The sequence below is a fragment of the Notolepis coatsorum genome (assembly GCF_963971535.1).
Source record: "Notolepis coatsorum genome assembly, chromosome: 6".
In the NCBI taxonomy this organism is placed as follows: domain Eukaryota; kingdom Metazoa; phylum Chordata; class Actinopteri; order Aulopiformes; family Paralepididae; genus Notolepis; species Notolepis coatsorum.
In genome coordinates, this window is record NC_140170.1 from 152,452,356 (window position 1) to 152,477,829 (window position 25,474).

Below are 25,474 nucleotides of genomic sequence, written 5' to 3' on the forward strand. Positions count from 1 at the left end.
GGTATTGTCCAGTTGTTGCTGTATGTTTTTATCTGCCCAAAATTCAAGCAAGCATGAAAGCATTACAGTAAGCTTGCACACCACGCCCCCCGCTCCGTTGTCGGGGACACTGGCGCGCACCCGAGACCACCTATTCCAGCGGTCCAGGTTTGGAGCGAATCAGCGTCCCCGGGGACGGGGGAAGAGCGTTCTCATCACGCGATATTCTGTGCGATCGCGCTCTGATTCTACCCCGATTCGACCCCGATGGCTAGTGTGAAAGCCCCCTTAGAGTCTTCAACGTTTTCTTGTTTATCGGGGGGGGGGGGGCAGTGTACCGTTCACCTCCACCCTCCAGGTAGGATTGCATCCAGCTCACTGATGAACTATCAAAACCAATTGCTTTTAGCTTATCAATCAGTGTCAAAAGCCTTTTGGAGGTCCAGCATGTCCATGCCACAGTATATGCCCGCGTCCACCTCGTGTTTGACGTGGTTGTTCAAATAGAGAAGGCATGTGTCAGTGGAATGGGATGTTCTGAAGGCAGATTTGAATTAGTAGATTAGCTTCTTTTTTTTCACATGGTACTTTTCGACCTGTTCGTAGACGATCTTTTCCATAACATTCAAGATGGAGGTAAGAATTGAGTGACGACAGTGTTGAGTGAGGACACTATGTTTTGTCAGTTTGATTTGCCACATGTTTCTTTTTTTTTTATCCACTTTTTCTCTTGTTTTTCTGTGTTTTTCTTCCATCCCAATTTAGTCATGCCAATTCCCCCCTCCCCTTCCTGATCATTGCTCGCATGTGCCCCCCACTGGTCGGTCTAGGGAGGGTTGATGGATACTATCGCATGTCCCCTCCGATACATGCGGAGTCAGCCAGCCACTTATTTTCACCTGCCAGCGCGGACCCTCATTGGTGAGGTGTAACGTGTGGGAGGCTCACACTACCCTCACCATCTCCCTTCCTCGCTGTGCAGGCGCCCTGACCGACCTGTAGGAGTCGCTGTTTACAACGACCAGATTACCACCCACCAGCTTCCCTCCCGCTGACTCTGCCAATTGAGCCAGTATGACGGCCGGCCAAGTTGGAGGCAACGCTGACAGCTGGATTCGATACCAGTGTCTCTCGCGTTGGTGACGAGCGCTTAGTCCGCTGCACCACCCAGCCGCCTGATTTGCCACATGTTTCTTACTCTATTTCCATAACAAATGAGGGAATATGAGGCTGTTGTGCTTTTTTGTACAACGTTTCATTATTTAATGACCTGGTACAGATCATGCTTCGATCCCTGCTTGGCTGCTTTGGTCCGCAACCTGGTGGCGGGTCTGGTATTTGTCCTGGGGGGTTTGGGGGTGGGGGGTGGGAGTGGGGGAGAAATTGTCTTTTGTGGTGTCTATTGTGATGTCTGTAATAGTAAGTCAATTCTTTATGTTTTGTTCTGTGTTTATTATTTTTTGTTATTGCTAATGTCATTGTTGTTATTATTATTGTGGTATTGTGAGGTCTTGTTACTGTTGCTGTATTGTGTTCGTCTTGTTTTATGTATAAGAAAGAAATAATAATATTTGGGGGGGAAAAAGTATTATTTAACTCTTTCTCTGCCAGCTATTATCCTCATCCTGTAGTAAATGTGCCACGCTTTAAAATAGGCATTTTCACTGTGCGTCGCGGTGTTTGCAGGGCTATATCTATATTCTATATTATAGCTCTGGAGACAATACTATGGCTCATTTGACACTAACTATCCCTTATGCGTTATGGAGCAATATGTGAATTTTGCTAAATGCGTTTGCGTTACTCGCCTGGACACGCTACTGTTTACAAATCAAAGGTATATAATAGGTATTATGTTTCATGAATGCATCAAAGCGTTTTTTGATGCTCTGATCGTTTACGTTTACTTTATTTGTTCAAGGGGGACAGTGTACATTAATAAAACATTTTACAAATGTAAATGCACCCAATTTTAGCCAAAAGGCTAATTGCCATTGGCAGTCCCCCTGCCAGAAGGTACAGGCTAAAATCCTGTGTGAAAAAAGGGTTAGCAATAAAAACAGAATAAAATCAAGATAAATAACATTAGAATAAAAACACAACAAAAGCACATAGACATACGATAGGGATACAGGTCACAATACAGTCATGGACACAAGGACAGAGCACATCATGACATATTAACACATTGGATGCCACGGACGCTATTTATCGTTAGTTCATGCCGACCTTTGAGTGCCCCCGACGCTATATAGCGTCTGTTTGCCGTTTTTTTTAATTTATTGGCGATTTGAATTCATATTTCATCAATCGAGCCTCGGGTTAGTGCTGCAGAGTCTCTCTGAGCTCAATTGGGAAGATACCGCCCCCTATTGTCTCTCCCTGTGGTACTGCACCCCATTACTTTACACTGATGCAGGGGGAGTGGTCAGTTTCCTCATTTTACTTCTCCGGCGAGGCATCTGAAGAGACCAAGTGATCGCCGGCCATCAGAACAGCGTGGATTATGTATTTACAGTATCAACACTGTAATCAATAAGCGTGATCGATATTTGGAATGGCGATCAGGAATTGGAATAATCTTTTTGGATAACATCTGATCTCAGGTAAGGAATTTATTTGACCAGTCTTAGGATAATCAGATCTGTTTTCACGGAGATATAAGCTTTTGCCTTATGCGTGTGTGTGCGCGGTGATTCCTGATGAGGAAATGAGAGAATATATTTTTCAGCCCGCCTCTATAGCGTGCATAAACTCATATACTATCGATAATCTAGCGTTTATTTGAAAACGATTCATAAATAGGCCGAAAAATGACAGTTTTTGTGTATGCTAGAATATTCCAGTAAATGCTGTTTATCACGGAATCTATATATTTTCCTTGAAAACAAGGGCTTTTCAAAATGCTATAAAATGAAAATGAACAGATAAAAAAACAATCCGTTTCGACAATGTTGACTGCAAACAAGTCATTGATAAGCGACAGGCAGATTAGACACATAGCCATAATTTAAGACAGAGAATATGCGTTCACAACGCTATCATTGAAGTGGGTGCTGGCATTCAACAGGGTTTCTTTCCAATGTTAAATGGCTGGCACTCAAACTGTTAAGAGACCCAGACATAGACAGACGCACCATATTCACACACACACAGACACCTCAGTGTTGCCGGTGATGATTTTCAATGAGCCATTCCCTAACCCTGCACTTGAATGAATGGTATGATGTGGACACTCTAATTGTTTGAGGAATTTAGTTCCATTGGTAGGATGCTCTGTATGAAAAGACGGCCTGGCCAAATACACTTTTTTTTAAAGGGATTGTACAGTCCCCCCTTGCCGCACCTCTAGAGTTCCTGGTTGAGGCAGACTTGAGGTTGATGAAACCGGACAAAGGAGGAGGAGCCAATCCACACTTTATTTTAAAAACTAGACAGACGTTTTGATATAGAGTCAGGTTTTCCCAACTGAGTAGATTATATTTTTTTAGAATGTGACAATACCCACTTGTCAGTTGAAGGTAGACAAGACTCTTGTGTGTTACTGTTACTATTAATGTAGCTTAGTCTCCCGCCTATACAATTATTGTCTGATACATTTGATCCCATTTGTTTCTGGCTAGCCAGCTCCTCAGTTAGCTTAGTCACAGACTGCCTGGCTAGCCAGCTCCTCAGTTAGCTCCTCAGTCACAGACTGCCTGGCTAGCAAGCTCCTCAGTTAGCTCTTTAACACAGACTGTGGTTCTCTGTCTGATGGTTCAATTAGCTAAGTTTCATATGGTTTTCATTCATATCCCTAGTTTCTATCCCAAGTCAATTAGTGGTGTACTTACTATGTTATCATCAGCCTGATGCTGAAACACACACACTATCACTGAAGGCCACAGTTGCAAAGAAGTGAGCACAAGGCTAATCGATTACGTATGCTGAAATAATAATAATAATAATAGTACATCACAAATTAAGATTAGGGTGGGGGCATTTTCATCAGATTAAAAACCTCCAAATGGTTTAAATGTAACACCCAGTGACGTGCTGTGTGTCCTCCAGTGAAGTGATTGGTCTGAGAGAGGAGAGCTCCACAGTCCAGTCTCTGAAGGACGAGTTCACCCAGCGTATAGCAGACGCAGAGAGGAAGGCTCAGCTGGCCTGCAAGGAGAGGGACATCGCTAAGAAGGTAACTCATCCATCTGCTTATTTCACGAGAATGTCTTTATCTATGCTGTTACTCGTTTTATTCCTTGTCCCACGGAGATCCCCAGTCTCTCTGTGTCCATGCTTTCTAGTTACATAACTGAAGACTGCCGTCTTCTATTATCAACCTCCGCAGGAGATCAAGGGTATGAGAGAGGAGCTGTCCACCAGGCTGAACTCCAACGAGACTCTGGAGATCGTCAGAGAGAAGGAGGAACAGATCAGAGGCCTGCTGGAGGAAGGTGACACTCATGTTACTATATAGTAACCTGTACTTGTGTATTATTATATAGTGACCTCCTGTTCTCTCATATTATTATATAGTGACATGTACTCTCATATTATTATATAATGACCTCATGTATTATTATATAGTGACCTGAACTCTCATTATTATATAATAAACTCCTGTACTCACGTATTATTATATAGTGACCTGTACTAGCTTATTATTATATAGTGACCTCTACTCATGTATTATTATATATTATTATATAGTAACCTGTACTTGCATATTATTATTATATAGTAACTTGTACTCACATATTACTAATATAGTAGTCTGTACTTGCATATTATTATAAAGTAACCTGTACTCGCATATTATTATATAGTAACTTGTACTCACATATTACTATATAGTAGTCTGTACTCGCATATTATTATATAGTGAACTGTACTCTTGTATTGTTATATAGTAACTGTACTCGTGTATATAGTAACTAGGGGTGTAACGGTACACAAAAACCACAGTTTGGTACGTACCTCCGTTTTGAAATCACGGTTCGGTACGGGTTTTCGGTACAGTGGGGGAAAGTTTGGCTTTCCATGTTCCACTCAGGGGTGATGTAGTGTGCAGTAACTAATTGTACTTGTAGAGCTGTCAACGAATATTCTATATTGAAATTAATAATAGAGTTTTGAATTAAATTCTGCAAGCAAAAAAAAACTCCACCTGCGTTTGTTAGTAGTTAACGTACTGTTGTATTCGTTCAGTACACAGCTGTACTGAACTGAAGGTCCAGTACTGAAACGGTTCGGTACGGATAAATGTACCTTTACACCCCTAATAGTAACCTTTACTTGTGTATTATTTAGAGGTGGGCTAGACATTATTTTTTTATCTAGATTAATCTATCTGCAATCTACCTTTAAAATGTTAGATAAACTCCTATCCAAATTTATCTGGCAGAGGAAAAAACCTAGAGTAAGGCTTAAAACACTATGTTTGCCAAAGAACAAGGGTGGTCTTGGTCTACCAAACCTAAGAAACTACTACTGGGCAGCTCAATTACGCATACTTGTGCATTGGATACAAAAGGACCTAGATTCAGGATGGGTACAGATTGAGCAAAACTCAATTCCAAAGACCCCTCTCAGATCCATAATATTCCTGGGGAAAGCATACTGGAAAAAAATTAAGATTGGTAACAAATGGATTACAAATACATTAAAGGTATGGGAAAGTGTAAGGAAAAAGGGGGGAGGTCCACGATCAATATCTAGGGCCATGCCAATAGCAGACAATACAGAATTCCGACCAGCTATGGAGGATGGGGGTTTTAAAAAATGGGCGGATTTGGGCCTGGTTACTATCAATCAATTAATGGAAGGAGACTGTTTTAAATCGTTTGCACAGCTACAGCAATGTTTTGATCTACCTTCGAAAGACATGTTTAGATACTTTCAAATAAGACACTATGTAATGACTCACAGTGAGTGGGAAGCAATTAAGAGACCACCAACAAATGTGGAGCGGTACTTTATTAACACAATAGAAAAAAACTTGATGGAAAGAAAGCAGATATCCAATATTTACAACATGTTACAACTAGACGATCCAGGAGACACCACCTATATTAAAGAAAAATGGGAGTTGGAAGCTAATGTGATCATAGAAAATGAAGAATGGGAGGACAGCCATTCAAGCAATCATAAAATCACAAATAGTCCAATGTGGAAGGAGTTTGACTGGAAGGTCAAGGTCAGGTACTTTAGGACTCCTCAAGTTCTCTCCGGATTTGCTGGTGGGTCCTCACCACTATGTTGGAGAGGATGTGGATTGATCGGAGATCATACACATATTTTCTGGGACTGTCCAAGGGTGCAGACATTTTGGGTGAATATCAAAAATGAGATTAAAACCATTCTAGATCTTGACTTACCTCTGAATCCATCGTACTATATCTTGGGATGTATACCGAAAGGCACATACTATGGAGATACGTTATACATCTTGAGAGTGATACTGTTAATAGCAAGGAAAATGATAACTATGGCATGGCTACAAAATCAACCACCGTCAATCAAACAATGGACCAAGAGACTGAGACAGATGTATACAATGGAAGAAATGACTGCACAATTGCAACTGAAAAAAGATATGTTTATGCAGAGATGGTCACATGTAACCCTGTACCTGGAGATACACTAGCATGAGTCTGACGCCCTCTCTCTCTTTTTTTCTTTTTTTGTTGTTCTTTTTTCTTTTTTTTTTTTCTTTTGCTAAATTTATTTTTCTATTTATTTTTTTCGTTTCTTATCCTACAAAAAATCAAAAAAAAATTGTAAAAATCCCTCCCCACTGGGTTGTTTAAGAGGCGTACTCGGATTATACAGTTTATTTTGATTATGCTGAATACTTTGAAAACAAATTGAATAAGAGGGAAGAGCCTGAGTAACAAATGTCATTGAATATGTGAATCAAGTATATTATACTGTATGATTATTGCAATGTGATGTTCATTATGACACAAAATAAAAGAAAGTTCAAAAAAAAAATCTATCTGCAATCCTGGAGTTAATCTAGATTAATCTAGATTAAAATGGCTCATTTGAAGTCTGCCAAAGGCATTCAAAATATGTGTTCTACGCAGTGCTGTGCTAGTTACTGAAAAATAGTAACTCAGTTACTTTACTAGTTACCCAAATACGACATGAGGCCTTTATGTAAGAGGATAACATTAAATCAAAGACGGCAATGAAGGACAGACAGACAGACGAATGGACGGACGGACAAGCTTGATTTCAGCCAGGCAGGAAATCGGTCCACTCCAGAAACGAACGTTTTAATCCACACCACAATATGTAAACAAAGGTTTTAACCATCCACAACAGAATACTGCAGTCCAAATGTATTTCCGATGCTTGATTCTTCTCTCAGACCGACGCAATGTCTTGAACTATGATGTTTATTGGCGACGCGAGTGTAGTAGCAGTGTGTAAACAAACACGCCCACAACGTGTCTCCTGCACACAGGAGTTCTACGCACACAGAGTAATTCGACCAGGTATACATCAGCTAATGTAATTGGCTCTCGGACCCAATTTTGAGAATAGATTAACGGCAGCAATTATTTTATCGCGCGATAATAGTCTGCCGTTAACTTAGCCCGGTAAATGCGTTAACGGCCCGGCCTTAGTATTATTATATAATAACTTATACTTGTATACTAATAGTAATAATAAATGGATATGAAGTACAGAATATAAGAGATATGGGTAATGATGTAGATGGATATGAATGGGAATGACATGGATGGATATGAGTGAGACAAGTTGAAGGCTGTGTGTATGAGAGTGATAGAAAGAACCTCTCACTCTCTCTCTCCCCCACTTACAATAGGAGACACGGCCAAGAACAGAACTGATATCTAGATGGATGTATAGCAATAAATAAATGGGTAATGGTTGTAAATCTAGACCATACTCTCTTTCCCCATACTTTTCCATTGCATGGATTTATCAGACGCTCTTATCCAGAATTACTTACAATAAGTGCAGGAGACGGTAACGTGAGCTCTGTTTCCTGTATCATAAACATGGCAAGTAGCCACAAATGAGGAGTGCTGAGGGAAAATAGTCGGTACCTGAGAAACCAGCCCACAAATGAATGAGTACAAACAGTTTCTTTTTTGTTGCAAATAGTTGTAGTCAGTCGGGAGGCGACTAGAGCTCGAACAAGGAGGCTCTTGTGACAAACTGCTGACGAAGCTGCAAACTGGGCCTCGCACCACAACTGGTCATCTAGGATCACTGTGTGATTCTTGGCGGTCTGGACAGGAGTTGTCAGATGGAAAGGTCATTGTTTTTTAGAGGTCCTTTCCTTGAATGAAAGCTAATTTTATCATCGGTAAATAATTTCTTGTGCAACATTATTACCTGCCATTTACTTCCCTGAGTCAGACCAGGCTCAGTTGATTCATAGAACAGTAGGCCTACAGAACATCAGATGATATTAGAAGAATCCAACATGGATGATTGATATCACTTTTGGTTACCCAGCCCGTAGACCTATAATGAAGGCTGTAAACCCAGAGGTGGACATGTGTTTGTTTAAACAGAAGATGAGGCCACAGCCACTAGTCAAATCAGCGTGTGTGTGTGATGTGGAATCATTTGACCAGGACACCAGGTTATTCACAGAAGCGGACTTATTATTGAGTTTATTAGGATCCCCATTAGCTGTTGCATGACAACAACTACTGAACTAGTCTTCCTGTGGTCCACACAAAACATAAAACATTACATTCGACAAGACTTTTACAGAACAGTAAAAAAACAGATTTCTGAAGTCCATTTTCCTTCAAGCATTGACTTTCATATCTTCCATCATATACCACTTATTTTCTGATTTTCATTTAATTGGAAAGAAAATAATGATAATAATAATAAAAATGATAATAAAATAAGAATAAAGTACTTATATCTGCATTTACAGATGCCAGCCTTCAATTATCTTAAGGTACAACTACCTGAAATGAAAATAAAAGAGAAGAATGAATCACACTGATGAGGGCTCGCTCATGTGTGTGTGCTAAATGTGTGCGCTGCTGTGTCATTAACTTACAATCTTTGGGTTTCTAGATGCCTTTTCAATTGTCTTTTGAAACTTGATTTTGTTTTTTCTTTAGAGATGTGATCAGGCAATTTGTTCCACCAGTCATGGCTCTATACTACAGCACTTTTCGCTGCATTTACCCTGTTTTTGCTTTAGGGACTTGATAGCACCCTCTTGGGGCATGTCTCGTCTTGTATGTGTGTATTTCGGAGCTGGGTGTTAATTGCCTATATAGACACGTAGGATGACTCATCAGCTTGATATTTCTTAAAAAGACGAGGAGTGATACCGTCAGCCTCTCTTGGACTGTCGACCAGGAGAGCTTGACATGCATTTTTTTAACATTACAACGTGATGTACAGCTTAGGGCAAGCCGAGCTGCTCTGTTTTGAACCAGCTGCAACTTTCCCAAGTCTCCCTTGTTTGCCCCTGACCAATTTAACATTAACTGCGGATTATGACGTAGTGCATGATTTGTTCCAAATACAATGCTTTTCGTTTTTTTTATGTTGAGCACAAGTCTGTTGCTATTCACCCATTTCAGTACTGTTTCCAGTTCTTTGTTCAGAATCTCCGTTATCTCCACAATTGTGGGGGCCTGTGTATATATCGTGTCATCAGAGTACATGGAGACATGTGATTTTTCAAGAGCCAAAGGGAAATCATTAGTAAACATTTTAAATAGTAAAGGACCCAGTGAGCTCCCTTGGGGGATTCCACTCACCACACATCTAGCATCAGAGATACTGCCATTAAAATGTACCCTTTGAGTCCTGTTATATAGATTATAGATAGCTCTCTAGCCATGATATCGCCCTTGGGGCAAAGCTATAACACTCCAGTTTCACAAGTAGTATTCTATGATCTATCACATCAAATGCAGCACTATAGTCTTAACAGTACTGCTCCCACCATGTTTTTATCATCAATATCATTCAACCATTGATCCGTCATTTGTGTGAGTGCTGTTGCTGTTGAGTGACCTTCTCTATATGCATGTTGATATTCACTCATCAGATTGTTTACAGAGAAATAATTTTGTATTTGGTTGAATACATTTTTTTTGTATTTCTTTCTAATATTTCTAAGTATTTGATTTACCGGTAAGGATAGAGTTTAATGACTCTAAAGCTTACATAAACAAAGGAGCCATAACCTAGTTCTCTATAGAATGGTGAGCTTACGTACACTCATTAGGTGATGTTTTTAACAAACAGGGTTTTTGTAGTTATGAAGAAATACGCAAAGAATTTAATCTCACAGAGTCCACAATTTTTTTTACAGTTATTATGTTTGAAGTCTCACGGTGTTCCATTAAAGATACCAATTGAACACCACAGATACCACAAATTCTTCTATGAAAGAGAGACATCGAGAGGTTTTGTTTCAGATTTTTATCATCAATTACTAACGTCCTCGTATGAAACCCTCCACCTAGACTCCGTCTGGAGGAGGGATATACCAGACCTGGAAAGTGATTTTGATTGGCAAGAAGCCTGGGCAAATGTTCGATTTACATCAAGGAACCCGGACCATCAACAAATAAATGTTAACTATATTCACAGGACATACTTGACTCCTATAAGACTGAAAAAAATGGGTCTTAAACAAGACTCCAAATGCTCCTTATGTACAAATGGGGACGAGGGGACATTTATGCACATGTAGGCCTACTGGGACTGCCCACCAGTTAAGATATTCTGGAAAGAGGTGACCCAGCAATTATCAAATCTCTTAACTCTGAATATACCTGTACACCCCTCTGTATTACTGCTGAATGATGTTTTTGAGTGTGCAGTACATCCACAGCTAAAGAGATTGGTTTTATCGGGTATCACAGTGGCTAAAAAGCTGATAGCATCACGATGGTTCCAACCGGAAAAAATGTGCTGAAAGGTCTGGATTATTACATATCTCGATGTGATTTATCAAGAAATATCTACAGCAAGAATTTTGGGTCTCAATGAATCCAAAATGACAATGTGGTTAGAAGTGGTGGAGAAAATAAAAGCTAGCATATAATGGTAGTGTCTGGTTAGGAGCGAGGGATAATGGATGGATTATCCAATGGGGGGTCCGGGAGGGGGGGGGTACGAGCTAGAGCATATGTGTGTAGGGTATTAGATAGCAGGTATTGGGGGTATATCCTGTATAAGACATTTAACTATATGGTGATTTCATTGGATGTGCACTGTTAATAATGCTTGTATATCTTATCGTGTGTCGTTTGTTTATATCTTTGTTTAAAAAATAATAAAAAAAATAAAATACAAAAAGAATGGTGAGCTAACAAACTATGTATAGATGATAGATGAAATAAGTGGAGTGGAGAGAGTGTGAGAGAGAGCGAGAGACACACTGTTGAGGCTGATGAGGTGTTCTCTCACCCGCAGGTGAAAAGCTCTCCAAGCAGCAGCTGCAACATTCCAACATCATCAAGAAGCTGCGTGTGAAGGAGAAGGAGAGCGATTTGAAGATCACCAAGCAGGGCAAGAAGACCAAGGAGCAGGAGGAGGAGCTCAGACACCTGCAGCAGGTCAGTACTGACCTCTTAGTACTGACCTCCCAGTGCTCAGGGTTTATTTAGTAGGGATGGGTACCGAATTCGGTACTTTTGAGGTACCGAACCGAAACACGTCGGTACTACCGAGTATCGATTCAAGTGAGATACAAAAAAATAAAAAATTACCTTTTTTTCTTTCCATGTCAATGTTCACACGCACAATATATGCTTACCTAGGATTTGACTTGATTCAACAACAAAGCAGTCAGAGCAATGGCAAGCCGAAAACTGTCGAAATTGTAGTTATTTGAAATTTGGATTATTATTTTTTTGACTGAGGTAGGTAAATTAAATTTTTTGAGACTAAAGTACCGAAAAAATTTACCGTTGGGTACCGGTATCGATTCACAGGTACCGGTACCGTATCGGTTCAAATGTGAAAGGTACCCATCCCTATTATTTAGTACTGACCTCTTAGTACTGACCTCCCAGTGCTCAGGGTTTATTTACTACTGACCTCTTAGTACTGACCTCCCAGTGCTCTGGGTTTATTTACTACTGACCTCTTAGTACTGACCTCCCAGTGCTCTGGGTTTATTTAGTTTAGTTTGACCATCTAAAAAACAAAGGCCTACGACGTACCAACATGGGATTGTGTGAAATGTCCACAGGCCTGTTTTCCATCGTGGGCCTCAGTTGAGAAGCCGTTGGTGTTACGTTCTCATCACATGTTGACTGTTACTGAACGGCATCCGCTACATATGATTTACGACAGACAATAAATAAAAAGCAACACATTCCAAAAGATTTACAATAAACGGGGGTTCACTTCCAATAAATCTACTATTCAAACCTTTTGTTTAAACTTGAGGCTGTCTAATATGGTGTGTGTGTGTGTGCTGTAGGTTCTGGATGGTAAGGAGGAGGTGGAGAAGCAGCACAGGGAGAACATCAAGAAGCTGAACACGGTGGTGGAGCGTCAGGAGAAGGAGCAGGTCAGGCTGCAGGCCGACTCTGAGGAGCTGCAGGAGAAGAACAGGAGCCTCCAGGTCGCCCTGGACAACTCCTACAAGTAAACGGCTCTACTCCTTCCTGCATCCACGCTGCCTCCGGAGACCAGGCTCAGAATTTAACCCTCAAGAGCTATGGATGTCAGAAGTCGAAGTGAATCGACTTGATTTTCTGCATTCTTGACACATGTTAGATCTCTAATGGAATAAGGTGGATTATATCTAAATTATTATTTTCCAGTGACCCCACACTAATGTTCTAAGTCAATACTGATTATGAGTTCAAGGCTGAATCAGTCCTGGTTGTGAAAGTTTCAAGTTTCTTTAATAGTTGTCATACAGAAGTACAGAATACTTTTATACAAAATGCTTCTTACTGTTACGCTCCAGAGACTGTGCTAGACAAGATAAGTATCAATAACATAGTATAGCATGTAATTTAGAAGTAGAAAATGAGGTCACAGTGTTCAGTATAGACATATGTACAATGTTCGATGCAGAATAGACGTAACTGAGTTACCATATAATATACAATACTATGCAGTGTACTAATATACAATACTATATAGTGCAAAGCAGAAATGGGATGAGGTACAATTTAGGTACAATTTACAGTAAGGTGTACGAGTTGTAGTGCAATCCTTTATCAATAAATATAAAGTGTGGGGAGTGGGTGCTAGTGTGTTTGTTTAAAGTGAGTGTGTGCTATAAAGTGTGGGGAGTGGGTGCTACAGTGTGTTTGTTTAAAGTGAGTGTGTGCGTGTGGCTGTGTGTGCTATGTGCGTTTGATGGTTGTTGTGTAGTGTTCATTGTTCGTTGAGCAGCCTGATGGCCTGGGGATAGAAGCTTCTTCTGAGTCTTTCTGTGCTCGCCTTGAGACTCCGGTATCGCTTGCCTGACCGCAGCAGTTCAAAGAGGCAGTTGTTCGGGTGACTGGAGTCCTTAATGATTCTCTTAGCCTTGCCCCTGCACCGCTTGTTGTAAATGTTCTGGAGGGTGGGGAGCCCCCCTCCAATTGTGTGTTCGGCTGAACGCGTCACTCTTTGTAGTCTGCTTCGGTCTTGTGCAGTGCTATTCCCAAACCAGGAGGTGATGTTGCCAGTCAGTATGCTCTCTATTGTACATGAGTAGAAGTTCTTAAGGATCTTCTGACTGACTTGGAACTTCCTTAGGCGCCTGAGGAAGTAGAGGCGTTGTCGTGCCTTCTTCACAACACTGTCAATGTGTGTGGTCCATGTCAAGTCCTCGGATATGTAGGCTCCGAGGTACTTAAAGCTGTTCACTCTCTCAACCGGTGCCCCGTCGATGCTGAGGGGGCTGTAGTCCTTGACCCCCGACCTTCTGAAGTCCAAAAAAAGCGGAACTGGTGTATTATGCCTCTTTGAACAAATTTGAATTTGAAGTATTGAACAACAGAAGTAATGATGGGTTGTCAAAGCCAGCACAAACATGTACAGTATACAAAAACTCAAGGAGCTCACTCAATGTCGATTATAATACTTCACCATTCAAATCTAAAATATCTCATATAATATCTGATATCATATCTGATATAATACATGATATAATATATGATATAATGCATGATATAATATCTGATATAATATATATTATAATTAGGGATGTCCGATATTATCGGCCGATATCAGCATTAAAATGTGATATCGGAAAATATCTGTATCGGTTTTCAAAAGATATATTTTTTTTTTTTTTTTTTTTTTTACATTTCTATAACCTTTATTTACCCAGGCAAGCAAGTAAGAACAAATTCTGATTTTATTTATTGTCAAAAGTATGCATAATGTTTAGTGATGCACCGATGTGAAAATTGTGGCCGATACCGATAACCGATATTAATATTGCTGTTCTGGCCGATACCGATATTTACCGATGTCGATATCTCTGTATAGAAAACACTTTTTTATGATAATCAAATAAAGAGCTATTTTCCAAAACGCATACTTTTTTTACTTTTGTAACTTATTTTCAGAAATGACTGATATTTTGAAACTATTTAAGGCCAAAACATGTATCGGTCCGATACCGATGTGTAAAAAAACGGCCATATCGGCCGATATTATATCGGCGGCCGATATATCGTGCATCACTAATAATGTTGTTAATTCCACAACAAGAGATATGTAATGTTAATTACCTGAAATTATTCCATTTTTGGGGGGGGGGGGACCCTGCATATATCGGTATCGGAAATTAAGAGTTGGACAATATCGGTATATCGGTATCGGTAAAAAAGCCAATATCAAGCATCCCTAATTATAATATATGATATTATACATCAGGGCCCAGACTGACGTGTCTTCCTTCCATGCATGTCCTCAGGGAGTTGGCGGAGCTCCATAAGGCCAACGCTAGCTGGGCCAGTGAAGCCCAAGTGGCCTCTCTGAGCAGGGAGACCCAGGAGCAGCTCAGCCTGGTCCTGGAGGAGACCCAGCAGGAGGCGCGCATGCAGCAGGAGGCCCTGGCCAACCAGGTAACATGGGAGTGGGATGAAGCCCTGGTCAACCAGGTAACATGGGAGTGGGAGGAAGCCCTGGCCAACCAGGTAACATGGGAGTGGGAGGAGGCCCTGGCCAACCAGGTAACATGGGAGTGGGAGGAGGCCCTGGCCAACCAGGTAACATGGGAGTGGGAGGAGGCCCTGGTCAACCAGGTAACATGGGAGTTGGAGGAGGCCCTGGCCAACCAGGTAACATGGGAGTGGGAGGAGGCCCTGGTCAACCAGGTAACATGGGAGTGGGAGGAGGCCCTGGCCAACCAGGTAACATGGGAGTGGGAGGAAGCCCTGGCCAACCAGGTAACATGGGAGTGGGAGGAAGCCCTGGCCAACCAGGTAACATGGGAGTGGGAGGAAGCCCTGGACAACCAGGTAACATGGGAGTGGGAGGAGGCCCTGGCCAACCAGGTAACATGGGAGTGGGAGGAGGCCCTGGCCAACCAGGTAACATGGGAGTGGGAGGAGGCCCTGGCCAACCAGGTAACATGGGAGTGGGAGGAGGCCCTGGCCAACCAGGTAACATGGGAGTGGGAGGAGGCCCTGGACAACCAGGTAACATGGGAGTGGGAGGAAGCCCTGGCCAACCAGGTAACATGGGAGTGGGAGGAGGCCCTGGCCAACCAGGTAACATGGGAGTGGGAGGAGGCCCTGGACAACCAGGTAACATGGGAGTGGGAGGAGGCCCTGGACAACCAGGTAACATGGGAGTGGGAGGAGGCCCTGGACAACCAGTTAACATGGGAGTGGGAGGAAGCCCTGGCCAACCAGGTAACATGGGAGTGGGAGGAAGCCCTGGCCAACCAGGTAACATGGGAGTGGGAGGAAGCCCTGGACAACCAGGTAACATGGGAGTGGGAGGAGGCCCTGGCCAACCAGGTAACATGGGAGTGGGAGGAGGCCCTGGACAACCAGGTAACATGGGAGTGGGAGGAAGCCCTGGCCAACCAGGTAACATGGGAGTGGGAGGAGGCCCTGGACAACCAGGTAACATGGGAGTGGGAGGAGGCCCTGGTCAACCAGGTAACATGGGAGTGGGAGGAGGCCCTGGACAACCAGGTAACATGGGAGTGGGAGGAGGCCCTGGACAACCAGGTAACATGGGAGTGGGAGGAGGCCCTGGACAACCAGTTAACATGGGAGTGGGAGGAAGCCCTGGCCAACCAGGTAACATGGGAGTGGGAGGAAGCCCTGGCCAACCAGGTAACATGGGAGTGGGAGGAAGCCCTGGACAACCAGGTAACATGGGAGTGGGAGGAGGCCCTGGCCAACCAGGTAACATGGGAGTGGGAGGAGGCCCTGGACAACCAGGTAACATGGGAGTGGGAGGAAGCCCTGGCCAACCAGGTAACATGGGAGTGGGAGGAGGCCCTGGACAACCAGGTAACATGGGAGTGGGAGGAGGCCCTGGTCAACCAGGTAACATGGGAGTGGGAGGAGACCCTGGTCAACCAGGCTAATCGACTGAGAGGGGATGGCATAAAAAGAGCATTTCTTTTAACCCATATGGCTCAGGGAGTGGGTGGGAACTTGCTACATTGCTACTGATGCCAGTACAAACTCGGAGGAAGGCATAGAGACAAAAGAAGGGTTGAGGTTCCTCCCAGACGAAAAGGGTTGAGGTTCCTCCCAGACGAGAAGGGTTGAGGTTCCTCCCAGACGAGAAGGGTTGAGGTTCCTCCCAGACGAGAAGGGTTGAGGTTCCTCCCAGACGAGAAGGGTTGATGTTCCGTTCCTCCCAGATGAGAAGGGTTGAGGATTCCAACCACCTGTCGACACACAGTTAATGGGAGTGATCCTGTTACATATGGTGGGCTTTCCCCAGAGATTTGACGTCAGCTTCCCAAGGGGACTAGGAGCCTGTTGAGTAATTAGTCGGCGCTAGTACATTTTCTAATACAGAGAAAAAGATCATTGATAAATCCCCCAAAACCGTAGATGATCCCAGTTTGAAGAGTTTTCTGTAATGTTGTGTTCAGGTGGCTGATCTGAGGCTGGCGCTGCAGAGGGCGGAGCAACAGCAGGCCAGGAAGGAGGACTACTTGAGAGAGGAGATCAGTGAGCTGCAACAGGTGAGAACTACACGCACACAAAACATGCACACACAAATGAGCGATGTGTTCACGGCCTCCTTCCCAATAGGGAGGTGTAGTCTGACGTCACATTGGACCGCCCGCGAGGTCCACCCGTATAGGGATTTATCATTGGGGAAATGGATTATCGGCTAATGTAACAATTCTGCCTCATGAACATTGAAAAGCTTTCCATTTTTGCACAAAATGAGTTCCCTTCTATCACTAACATTATTGTTTAAGCATTTTTGGTTGAAATAAAATTCTGCGGTTTTTATTTATTTTACAATTAATTGCGAATATTTTCATGTTGCGCTAATATATTGTGGATGAATACGCACAGAAAGGTACACCATGCAAATGTTCATGCTTTATTTGTTTTAAACGAGACAATTTAGAAATGGGCAATGGGGAAATACGTTGCAATTTTGCGAGGTGGACCGGCCGGAAACAGCAATGACGTAACCACTACACCTCCCTATAGAGACTTCAAGAAGCGGAGAACAGGAACCAGGAGCTGAGCCAGAGTGTTACCTCGGCAACGCGGCCGCTGCTTCGACAGATAGAGAACCTGCAGGCCTCGCTGGGCGGCCAGACGGCATCCTGGGAGAGGCTGGAGCAGAACATATCTGATAGGCTCGGTGAGAACAGCAGTTTGCCTTGCATTGTTTTTTACAATTTTTTTTTATTTTATTCGGTTATCTGCACAATGGAACGTGTGCTTTGTTGTGTGCAATCAACATGGCTCTCTAACTCTGACCCAGGGACTATAGATATAATTACATTAGATTAAAATGTATTGTCATTATACAGCAATGTAAGTACAGTACAACGAAAATAGGTTTGTCATCCAACCAGAGTGCAATAGTAATATCCAATGTACAGGTGATTAAACTGTAGTGCTAATCAGATGTATGTACAGAGTTGTATTATATACGCCAGCAGCGTAACTAGTAAAAGTAGGATATGTACAGCTATAGATATAGTAAGGGGACTATGTGCAGGTTAGCCTGTCGAATAAAGGATGAGAATAAACTAAAAGCTGCTTTGGTCGTCCTCTCTCCTCTCAGTGGACGCCCAGGCCCAGCTCGCCGTGGCCGTGGAGAAGGAGCGTTCTGCGTCTGAGGAGCTGCTGAACATCAGGTCCCAGCTGACCTCTCTGCAGTCCCAGAACTCCCTGCTGCGTCAGGACAAGGGCCGTCTCCTGGGCCAGCTGGACGCAGAGAAGAACCAGAAGGAGAAACTGGAGGATGACAGCAGCAGGTGGACAGACAGACGCATGCACGCACGCACACACACACACACACAGTGTCAGTGAATACCACGATCACAACACCAGAGGGAGCTCCACAAATCATGTTAAACCCAGATTCGGCTCAAACAAGGGACTAAACACGTTTCGCAATTATGCCACATCAATGTGGAACGCCCTACCCAAAGCTGTAAAGGAATGTGAATCGCTACCCACTTTCAAAAACACTCTCAAAAAACACCTACGGGAGACTGCAATTCGAAACTGGCCCCTACAAATGTCCTAACCCAGTTGTACAGTAAATGACCAAGTATGGCTTTGTCATTATTCCAATGTACAGCCCCCACCCACCCACCCAACCTCCTCCAATGTACAGTTTCTACGTCAAATGTATATACACTCTTTTTCTGGACACTTTTGTATCACAAACAGTACTGTATTTGCAAATCTGATATGTCATAAATGTATAGATGTAGCAGTACTGTCTATCTGTATGTCATGTATGTCATATATGTTATGATGAATTGAAAATGGGGGACCCTGATGTAAACAAGACGAAAGTCTTTCTCTGGTCTGCATCCCCTTAACAATTGTATGTATTGAGCTGTACTGTACTGTACCCATTCTGCAATCTGCAATCAATCAATCAATCAATTCAATCAATCAACACACACGTACACACACACGTAACCAAATCAAATATTGAAGTCCGATGCATGGTTTTATGTTCTGAAGAACGTCATCGTGTGTCTAAAGACCTTTAAAGTGCAAGTAGTCTTGGTACTCCTTTTTTAATTGGTGATGATGCTGCTGTTAGCAATCACACATAGTAGTTATTTTTCTTTTTGAAGTTCTCTTTTTGAGATATATTTTGAGATATATGTATAATGCTCACTTTTCCTCGCCTACACTATTTTATTTAATATTGAGAATAGTTTTCGCCAACATGGTTACATCACTGTAGCCATTGCTTGGCTGTGTTCAGGGGGACAAAAAGAGTCGTTCCCTGACCGGGAATCGAACCCGGGCCGCGGCGGTGAGAGCGCCGAATCCTAACCACTAGACCACCAGGGAGGTGATGGTGGGTCACAGTCAGACCAGCGGCACTTTGAAACCCTGCAGCCTAACCTGATATACGAGTCAGACTCCCCCTCCCCCGACCGTAACTATCTAGTTTCCATATGACTGGCTGTACTGTAGAGACCTCTCTCTAAAACCTAAACACATTCACTCACTCAGCAGTCACATGTAGGCAGGCAGGCAAGACTTTATCAAATAAACCAATTACAATGGTGTAAGAGAGTGGAATACAATAGACTTGTACCAAACAGCTGCACTTAATACCAGTCTAATGATTATGTTGTAGTTCACATGCCTTCTATTTCATTAGTCAAGTTGTTTTAGGAGGTGAAATGTTGTTCACCAGTAGGGGGAAGGGGGCAAGGGAGGAAGGGAGGGGGCCCCTACTCAGTCAAGCGCGTGGCTTAAGCCTTTGTGTCCCAGAATTGTCTTTTGTCAGAGAGTTGCAAATGACCATCGGGCCAGTGGCGCAATGGATAACGCGTCTGACTACGGATCAGAAGATTCTAGGTTCGACTCCTGGCTGGCTCGTAGATCTTTTGGTCTCTTACTGCATGTCAATCAGTCTAGAATCCAAGTTCTCACCCATGGAAACTGTGCATGGATCTTCCTCTTTAATGATCATACCGCTGGTATTTACTTTTCTTTTGCCAGGGATTGCTTTACATAGTACATACCGTATTTGTTTATTCGTTTATTAGCAAAGGATCCCCATTAGTTAACGTCAACTAGTCTTCCTGGGGTCCGAGACTACATTAAAACATTACAACATATACATTGCAATTAAAACATAATACAATTAAAACATAGAAAGACGTACCAACCAAGGAAACACAACATGGCAAGACGTATCAACCGAGGAAACACAACAACATTAACACACAAACAATTATATCTAAATATATACAAATCAAAGGTAACATATTGCATTACTCAACATTATCAATATTGGCTCACATGTAAGATTTAAATGTATTTTTGAAGCTTGCTACACCTTATGTCACGTATGTCACTTGGAAGATAATTCCATGCCCTGATAGCCCTATATAAAACTGTTCTTTGTATACTGTTAGTATTTGCATGGGGTAGAATAATCTGCCCTCTACTTGCCCCTCTGGTAAAATGCATGTGCACATTTGAGCTGTAAATTATTTTATCCGTGATATATTTAGGACTGTGGGTTGTGATGACTATGAAAACAAATTAATAAGTTGGCAGAAAGTCTTTTCTCAACACTCCGCCACCTAAGACGTTCATGCATTTGAACAACACTAGTCCTATATGAACAACCAAGAACGAGTCTTGCTGCCTTATTTTGTACCACTTATAACCTATTTAGCAACTGTTTTGAAGCAGAAGCCCACACTACAGAACAGTAATCCAAGTGGCACAAAACCAAAGCACAAACAATCTGATTAAACAATGCAAATGGAAGGAATGGTGCACATTTCCTGGCAGTAGCAACAGCTCTACCCATTTTAAAAACAGTTTTGTTTATGTGATCAGACCATGATAAAGTACTATCAAGCCAAAGGCCTAGAAGCTTAGTTTTTTTTAACCTGCTATATAGAACCAATGTAGGTTTACGTGCCAATCTTCGATTGGTCCCAAAAAGCATACAAACAGTTTTTGATATGTTAAGCACCAGCTTATTTGTTTTTATCCAGTCATTATAAAATGTCCAATGCACCAGCCAAAACCTGATTAAGCTCAGAGTTTGTAGCTGCAGCATAATAAAGGGTGAAAAGCCAACTATCAGACATTTGTGTCAAAGCAGTACTGGTCGAATGACCGGCCCTGTATGCATGTTGGTGTACAGTTGTTGTCATTAGCTGAAAAGTAGGCCTGGACTTGCTCAGACACAATCTTTTCCAGTAATTTACTGAGAACAGGTAAAATGCTAATAGGCCTACTGTTGGGACCTCCAAAGGGTAATTTAGCATCTTTAGGAAGTTGAATGATCTTTCCCTCCTTCCATAACAAAGGACACATGCCACTGATTAAACACCTATTAAAAATGTGACAGATTGGTGCAGAGATATGAGACGCAGCTATTCTCAACAATTTGCTATCCAGGTGGTCATTGCCAGTGGATTTAGAGACTGGTAGAGAGCGCAATAACCTATAATACCCATAAAATAAACAACTGTCCAACACAATTGAGTGTATTGCTCTGCAGAGTTGCTGTCTGCCTTGACACTGTCAGCTTGTCCTGTGATCTCACCTCTGGATCTTTGTACATTCACTGTACTTTGTGAATAAAAGTTATAATAATTCTGACAAGACCAGGGATCCTGGCTCAGCTGGAACCTGGAAGTGACTGGAAGCCCACTTCTTACGCGTCTTGAGTTCTTCATGATTTATAATTAAATTCCTAGTTCATAATTCCTAGTTTAGGTGAGCGCTTTCCACCCAGGCATCCTGGCACTGCAGCTCATATCAGCTTCCACTGACAGAAGGATTTCTGTTCACTTTCAGTTATTAGCTTAGTTAACAACAGCCAAAGAACAGTATTGTGACTGCAACAGAAGATTGCAGTAGGTAGGTAAAGTAGGTACGGTAGATACAGTAGGTAGATACAGTAGGAAGATTGCAGTAGGTAGATACAGTAGGAAGATTGCAGTAGGTAGATACAGTAGGTACTGTAGATACAGTAGGTAGATACAGTAGGTACTGTAGATACAGTAGGTATATACAGTAGGAAGATTGCAGTAGGTAGATGCATTAGGTAGATGTAGTAGGAAGATACAGTACTGTAGGTAGATTCAGTAGGTTGATGCAGTAGGTAGATTACAGTAGGTAGATACAGTACTGTAGTCTGTAGGTAGATACAGTAGGTAGATACAGTAGGAAGATTGCAGTAGGTAGATACAGTAGGAAGATTGCAGTAGGTAGATTGCAGTAGGTAGATTGCAGTAGGTAGATTGCAGTAGGTAGATACAGTAGGTAGATTGCAGTAGGTAGATACAGTACTGTAGGTAGATGCAGTAGGTATATCTAGTAGGTAGACTCCATACATCTCTGCCAGTGTCATTAGAAATAAATCGAATGAGATTTGCAGAATCTGCAGAGACTGCTGAATGAGAAAATAAATGTTTGCAGTAAATATCTTGATGACGACAAGATGGAGCTTGTAAAGCTGCATGTTATAAATTCAGCATTCATTCAGCTTGGAAAGAACACAGCCAAAGAATTTAGCTAATAGCTGTCCTCTTACCGCAGGGGTCTTTAACAGCCGCATGCCTCTTCTCCACTCAACGCTGTGTCTCAGTCAGTCAGTCACCAATGTTTCCTGTACTCCTAAACTTCTAAAGTCTATCGTTCTGCTGTCACTAGATCAGGGGTGGCCAACCCGCGGCTCGCGAGCCGCATGCGGCTCTTTGCCCGTCAATGTGCGGCTCTTCCATCCATAAAAAAAAATTAAAAAAATTTTTTTTTTTTATTTTTTTTTACTTTTTTTTTTTACTTTTTTTTTTTTTTTACTTTTTTTTTTATGTCACTCATTCCATAAGGACGTAGAATAAACATTTACATTTTTTTTTAAATGGTCCATTTGCATGTTCTTGGTATCTGAATCTAGGGACATATATGGATCAGTGTCAGAAATAGTGTGTCTGTTACTAGGCTTGAGTAAATTGTAATGAACCAAAGGAGAATATCAATTCTATTTAAATTTTTTTTTATCTTTGACTGTAAATAACACCATGCTAAAATTGACCAGACCTGAAAAATCTAAGCAAATGAATAAAGGGAAGATGATTAAACAGAAGGTTTTGTAGATACAGTACTGAATTCTGCCATCTTTTTTATAATGTAAATTTCTCCACCATTTTTCATCATATTGCAACACCGTTTTTTGCAAGACGTTCACAGAAAGGTAGAGAAACTAACTGCGTTCTGTTTTATGGCAATAACGTTCAGGTTTGTGGGAGATAATCCCAAAAAATAAGAGAAATTAAAAAGTAAATCCAGAAGTCAGATGATTGACAGGGGCTGGTGTGAGCTGGGTAGGGTAGTTTTTCGAAATTTGAAAGCCCTGAGTCTCTTCCTTCAAAAGACTACACTCACTTTTGGCTGTGCCACTTCCTCCTGTCAATATGCGCCGATTTCCGACTCAATGCCCTGAGATTTCTATAATCTTATATTTCACTAATAACAGTTAAAATAATTGGTAAACAAACATAATGCTGAAAATATACACTTTTACTGTATATCTCGGGCTTAAGAGGTTAACCCTGTGAGGCCCAAATTAAAAAGAAATTAGCAACTTCAGAGGCCAGAGGGTGGGACATATAAACACATTTACTATCAAATAGCATTGTGAGGCTGAACAACAGGACCAATTGACTATACATGTGCTTAAAGGGGAACTATCTTATAAATGGCTTTTTTCAGTGTTTACCATTGTTTCTTAGCTATGTGGACTTATATTAATAGGATATATGTCTCTAATTCTCATATTGGCGAATTCTTCCAATTCTCCTCTCACAATATTCACCCTCACTGAACTGAGTCATCTGAAAATGTGCATATCTGTGATGTCAGAGATTTCTCAGCTGCATAATAATGTGGCAGTTGATGTGGCAGTTGGCACCAGGCCACACAGTGGTTGGAGCCCAGCCTCAAAACGGCTTAAGATCTTGAGGTAGAAAAATGCGGTTTTTAGTACTTGATTAGAAATACAAAACAATGCATTTTTTAAAAAAAAAACCTAGGTGTTCCATAGACTCACAGGAATTGTGTAAAAGCGCCCAAATAGTGAAAGAAATAGTAAAATAGTTCCCCTTTAACATTTTTTAAATAAACATTATTTTTTTAAATGGCTAAAAGTGATTTTGTAATTTTGCAACCGTGGGTCTCACAGGGTACTTTTAACCCTGTGAGGCCCAAATAAAAAAGACATTAGCAACTTCAGAGGCCAGAGGGTGAGACCTATAAACACATGAAGGGTGCCGTGACTGAAAAAAAAGGTTGAGAAACGCTGGTATATGGTGTGGCTCTTTGTGGTACCACAGTCATTTTTTTGTGGCTCTTAGTCTCTGACTGGTTGGCCACCCCTGCACTAGATTAACTGGAATTGCATTTGATCCTCTTCAATGACATGTTGGTTTTCCTTTAATCATCTCAATGACTTAACGTTCATCCCCATGTAGAGAGCACGTTGAGCTGGAGAATCTGCGAGGAGAACACAGTCGAACACAAGAGGAGGCCAGGAAAGAGAAGGTACGATGTGACTGCCTCATCTGATGCACTACAGGACTAGGGATAAGATAAGATATTCCTTAATTGATCCCATTGGGGGAAATTCAGGCATCATAGCAGCATGGGGGGGAGGTACAGGTATGGGCAGGGTTATAGTAGAAGAGATAAATACAGGCAATACAATTGTAATACAGTAGAAAAGTAAAAATAGGCAGTGGAAACGATTATAATTAACTCTGAATATACGCATATGAGCAAGTAGGCAGTGTGATCAAAGGTGCAAATTAGGGTCTGTATGCCCCATCATCATTATATTATACATTACGATAAATATGGTTACAATTAACACTAGAATCAAAATATATACTATGAGTAAGTAAAGTATACAGTATAATATACAGGTGCAGTATACATAAGGTACCCTAACCGGTGTGATATACGTCATTCATATACGTTGTAGTCTGTGCAGTTTAAGTGGGAGTCAGACACTTCTCACACTCAGTGTTCAGACATTCCTAGTAGTTCTTGAGTTCTGCTGGCAGCGGTCCCTGCCCACTGTTGTACATCGACTTACCGAGTACCGATTCACGATAGATCAATCTGTACCAAATTTCGGTACCTTTACATGTTTAGTATAAGAGTGTAATATACTAGACAAGAGGGAGCCTTTCCCACAAATATATATTACTGTCCCGTCTCTTGGGTCTTTGGAAATCATACTGTGTGTGACTGTCATACTGTGTGTGGCTGTCATACTGTATAATTCCCTCGAAGCACAGGCAAGTGGATTTCTTGCTACTGATTTATTGAAGCCTTGTTACTCCAAATCC

General features: G+C 41.9%; 1 protein-coding gene across 1 annotated transcript in view; it reads left to right on the plus strand.

Moving 5' to 3' along the window:
- tmf1 (TATA element modulatory factor 1) overlaps window positions 1-25,474 on the plus strand; it is a 53,109-nt gene that overhangs the window by 6,901 nt on the left and 20,734 nt on the right. The window contains exons 4-12 of the mRNA XM_084316280.1: window positions 4,030-4,156; window positions 4,310-4,415; window positions 11,407-11,549; window positions 12,422-12,588; window positions 14,867-15,017; window positions 17,018-17,110; window positions 17,595-17,751; window positions 18,181-18,373; window positions 24,596-24,665. Coding sequence (XP_084172406.1) covers window positions 4,030-4,156; window positions 4,310-4,415; window positions 11,407-11,549; window positions 12,422-12,588; window positions 14,867-15,017; window positions 17,018-17,110; window positions 17,595-17,751; window positions 18,181-18,373; window positions 24,596-24,665 — 1,207 coding nt within the window. The remainder of the gene's footprint in view (window positions 1-4,029; window positions 4,157-4,309; window positions 4,416-11,406; window positions 11,550-12,421; window positions 12,589-14,866; window positions 15,018-17,017; window positions 17,111-17,594; window positions 17,752-18,180; window positions 18,374-24,595; window positions 24,666-25,474) is intronic.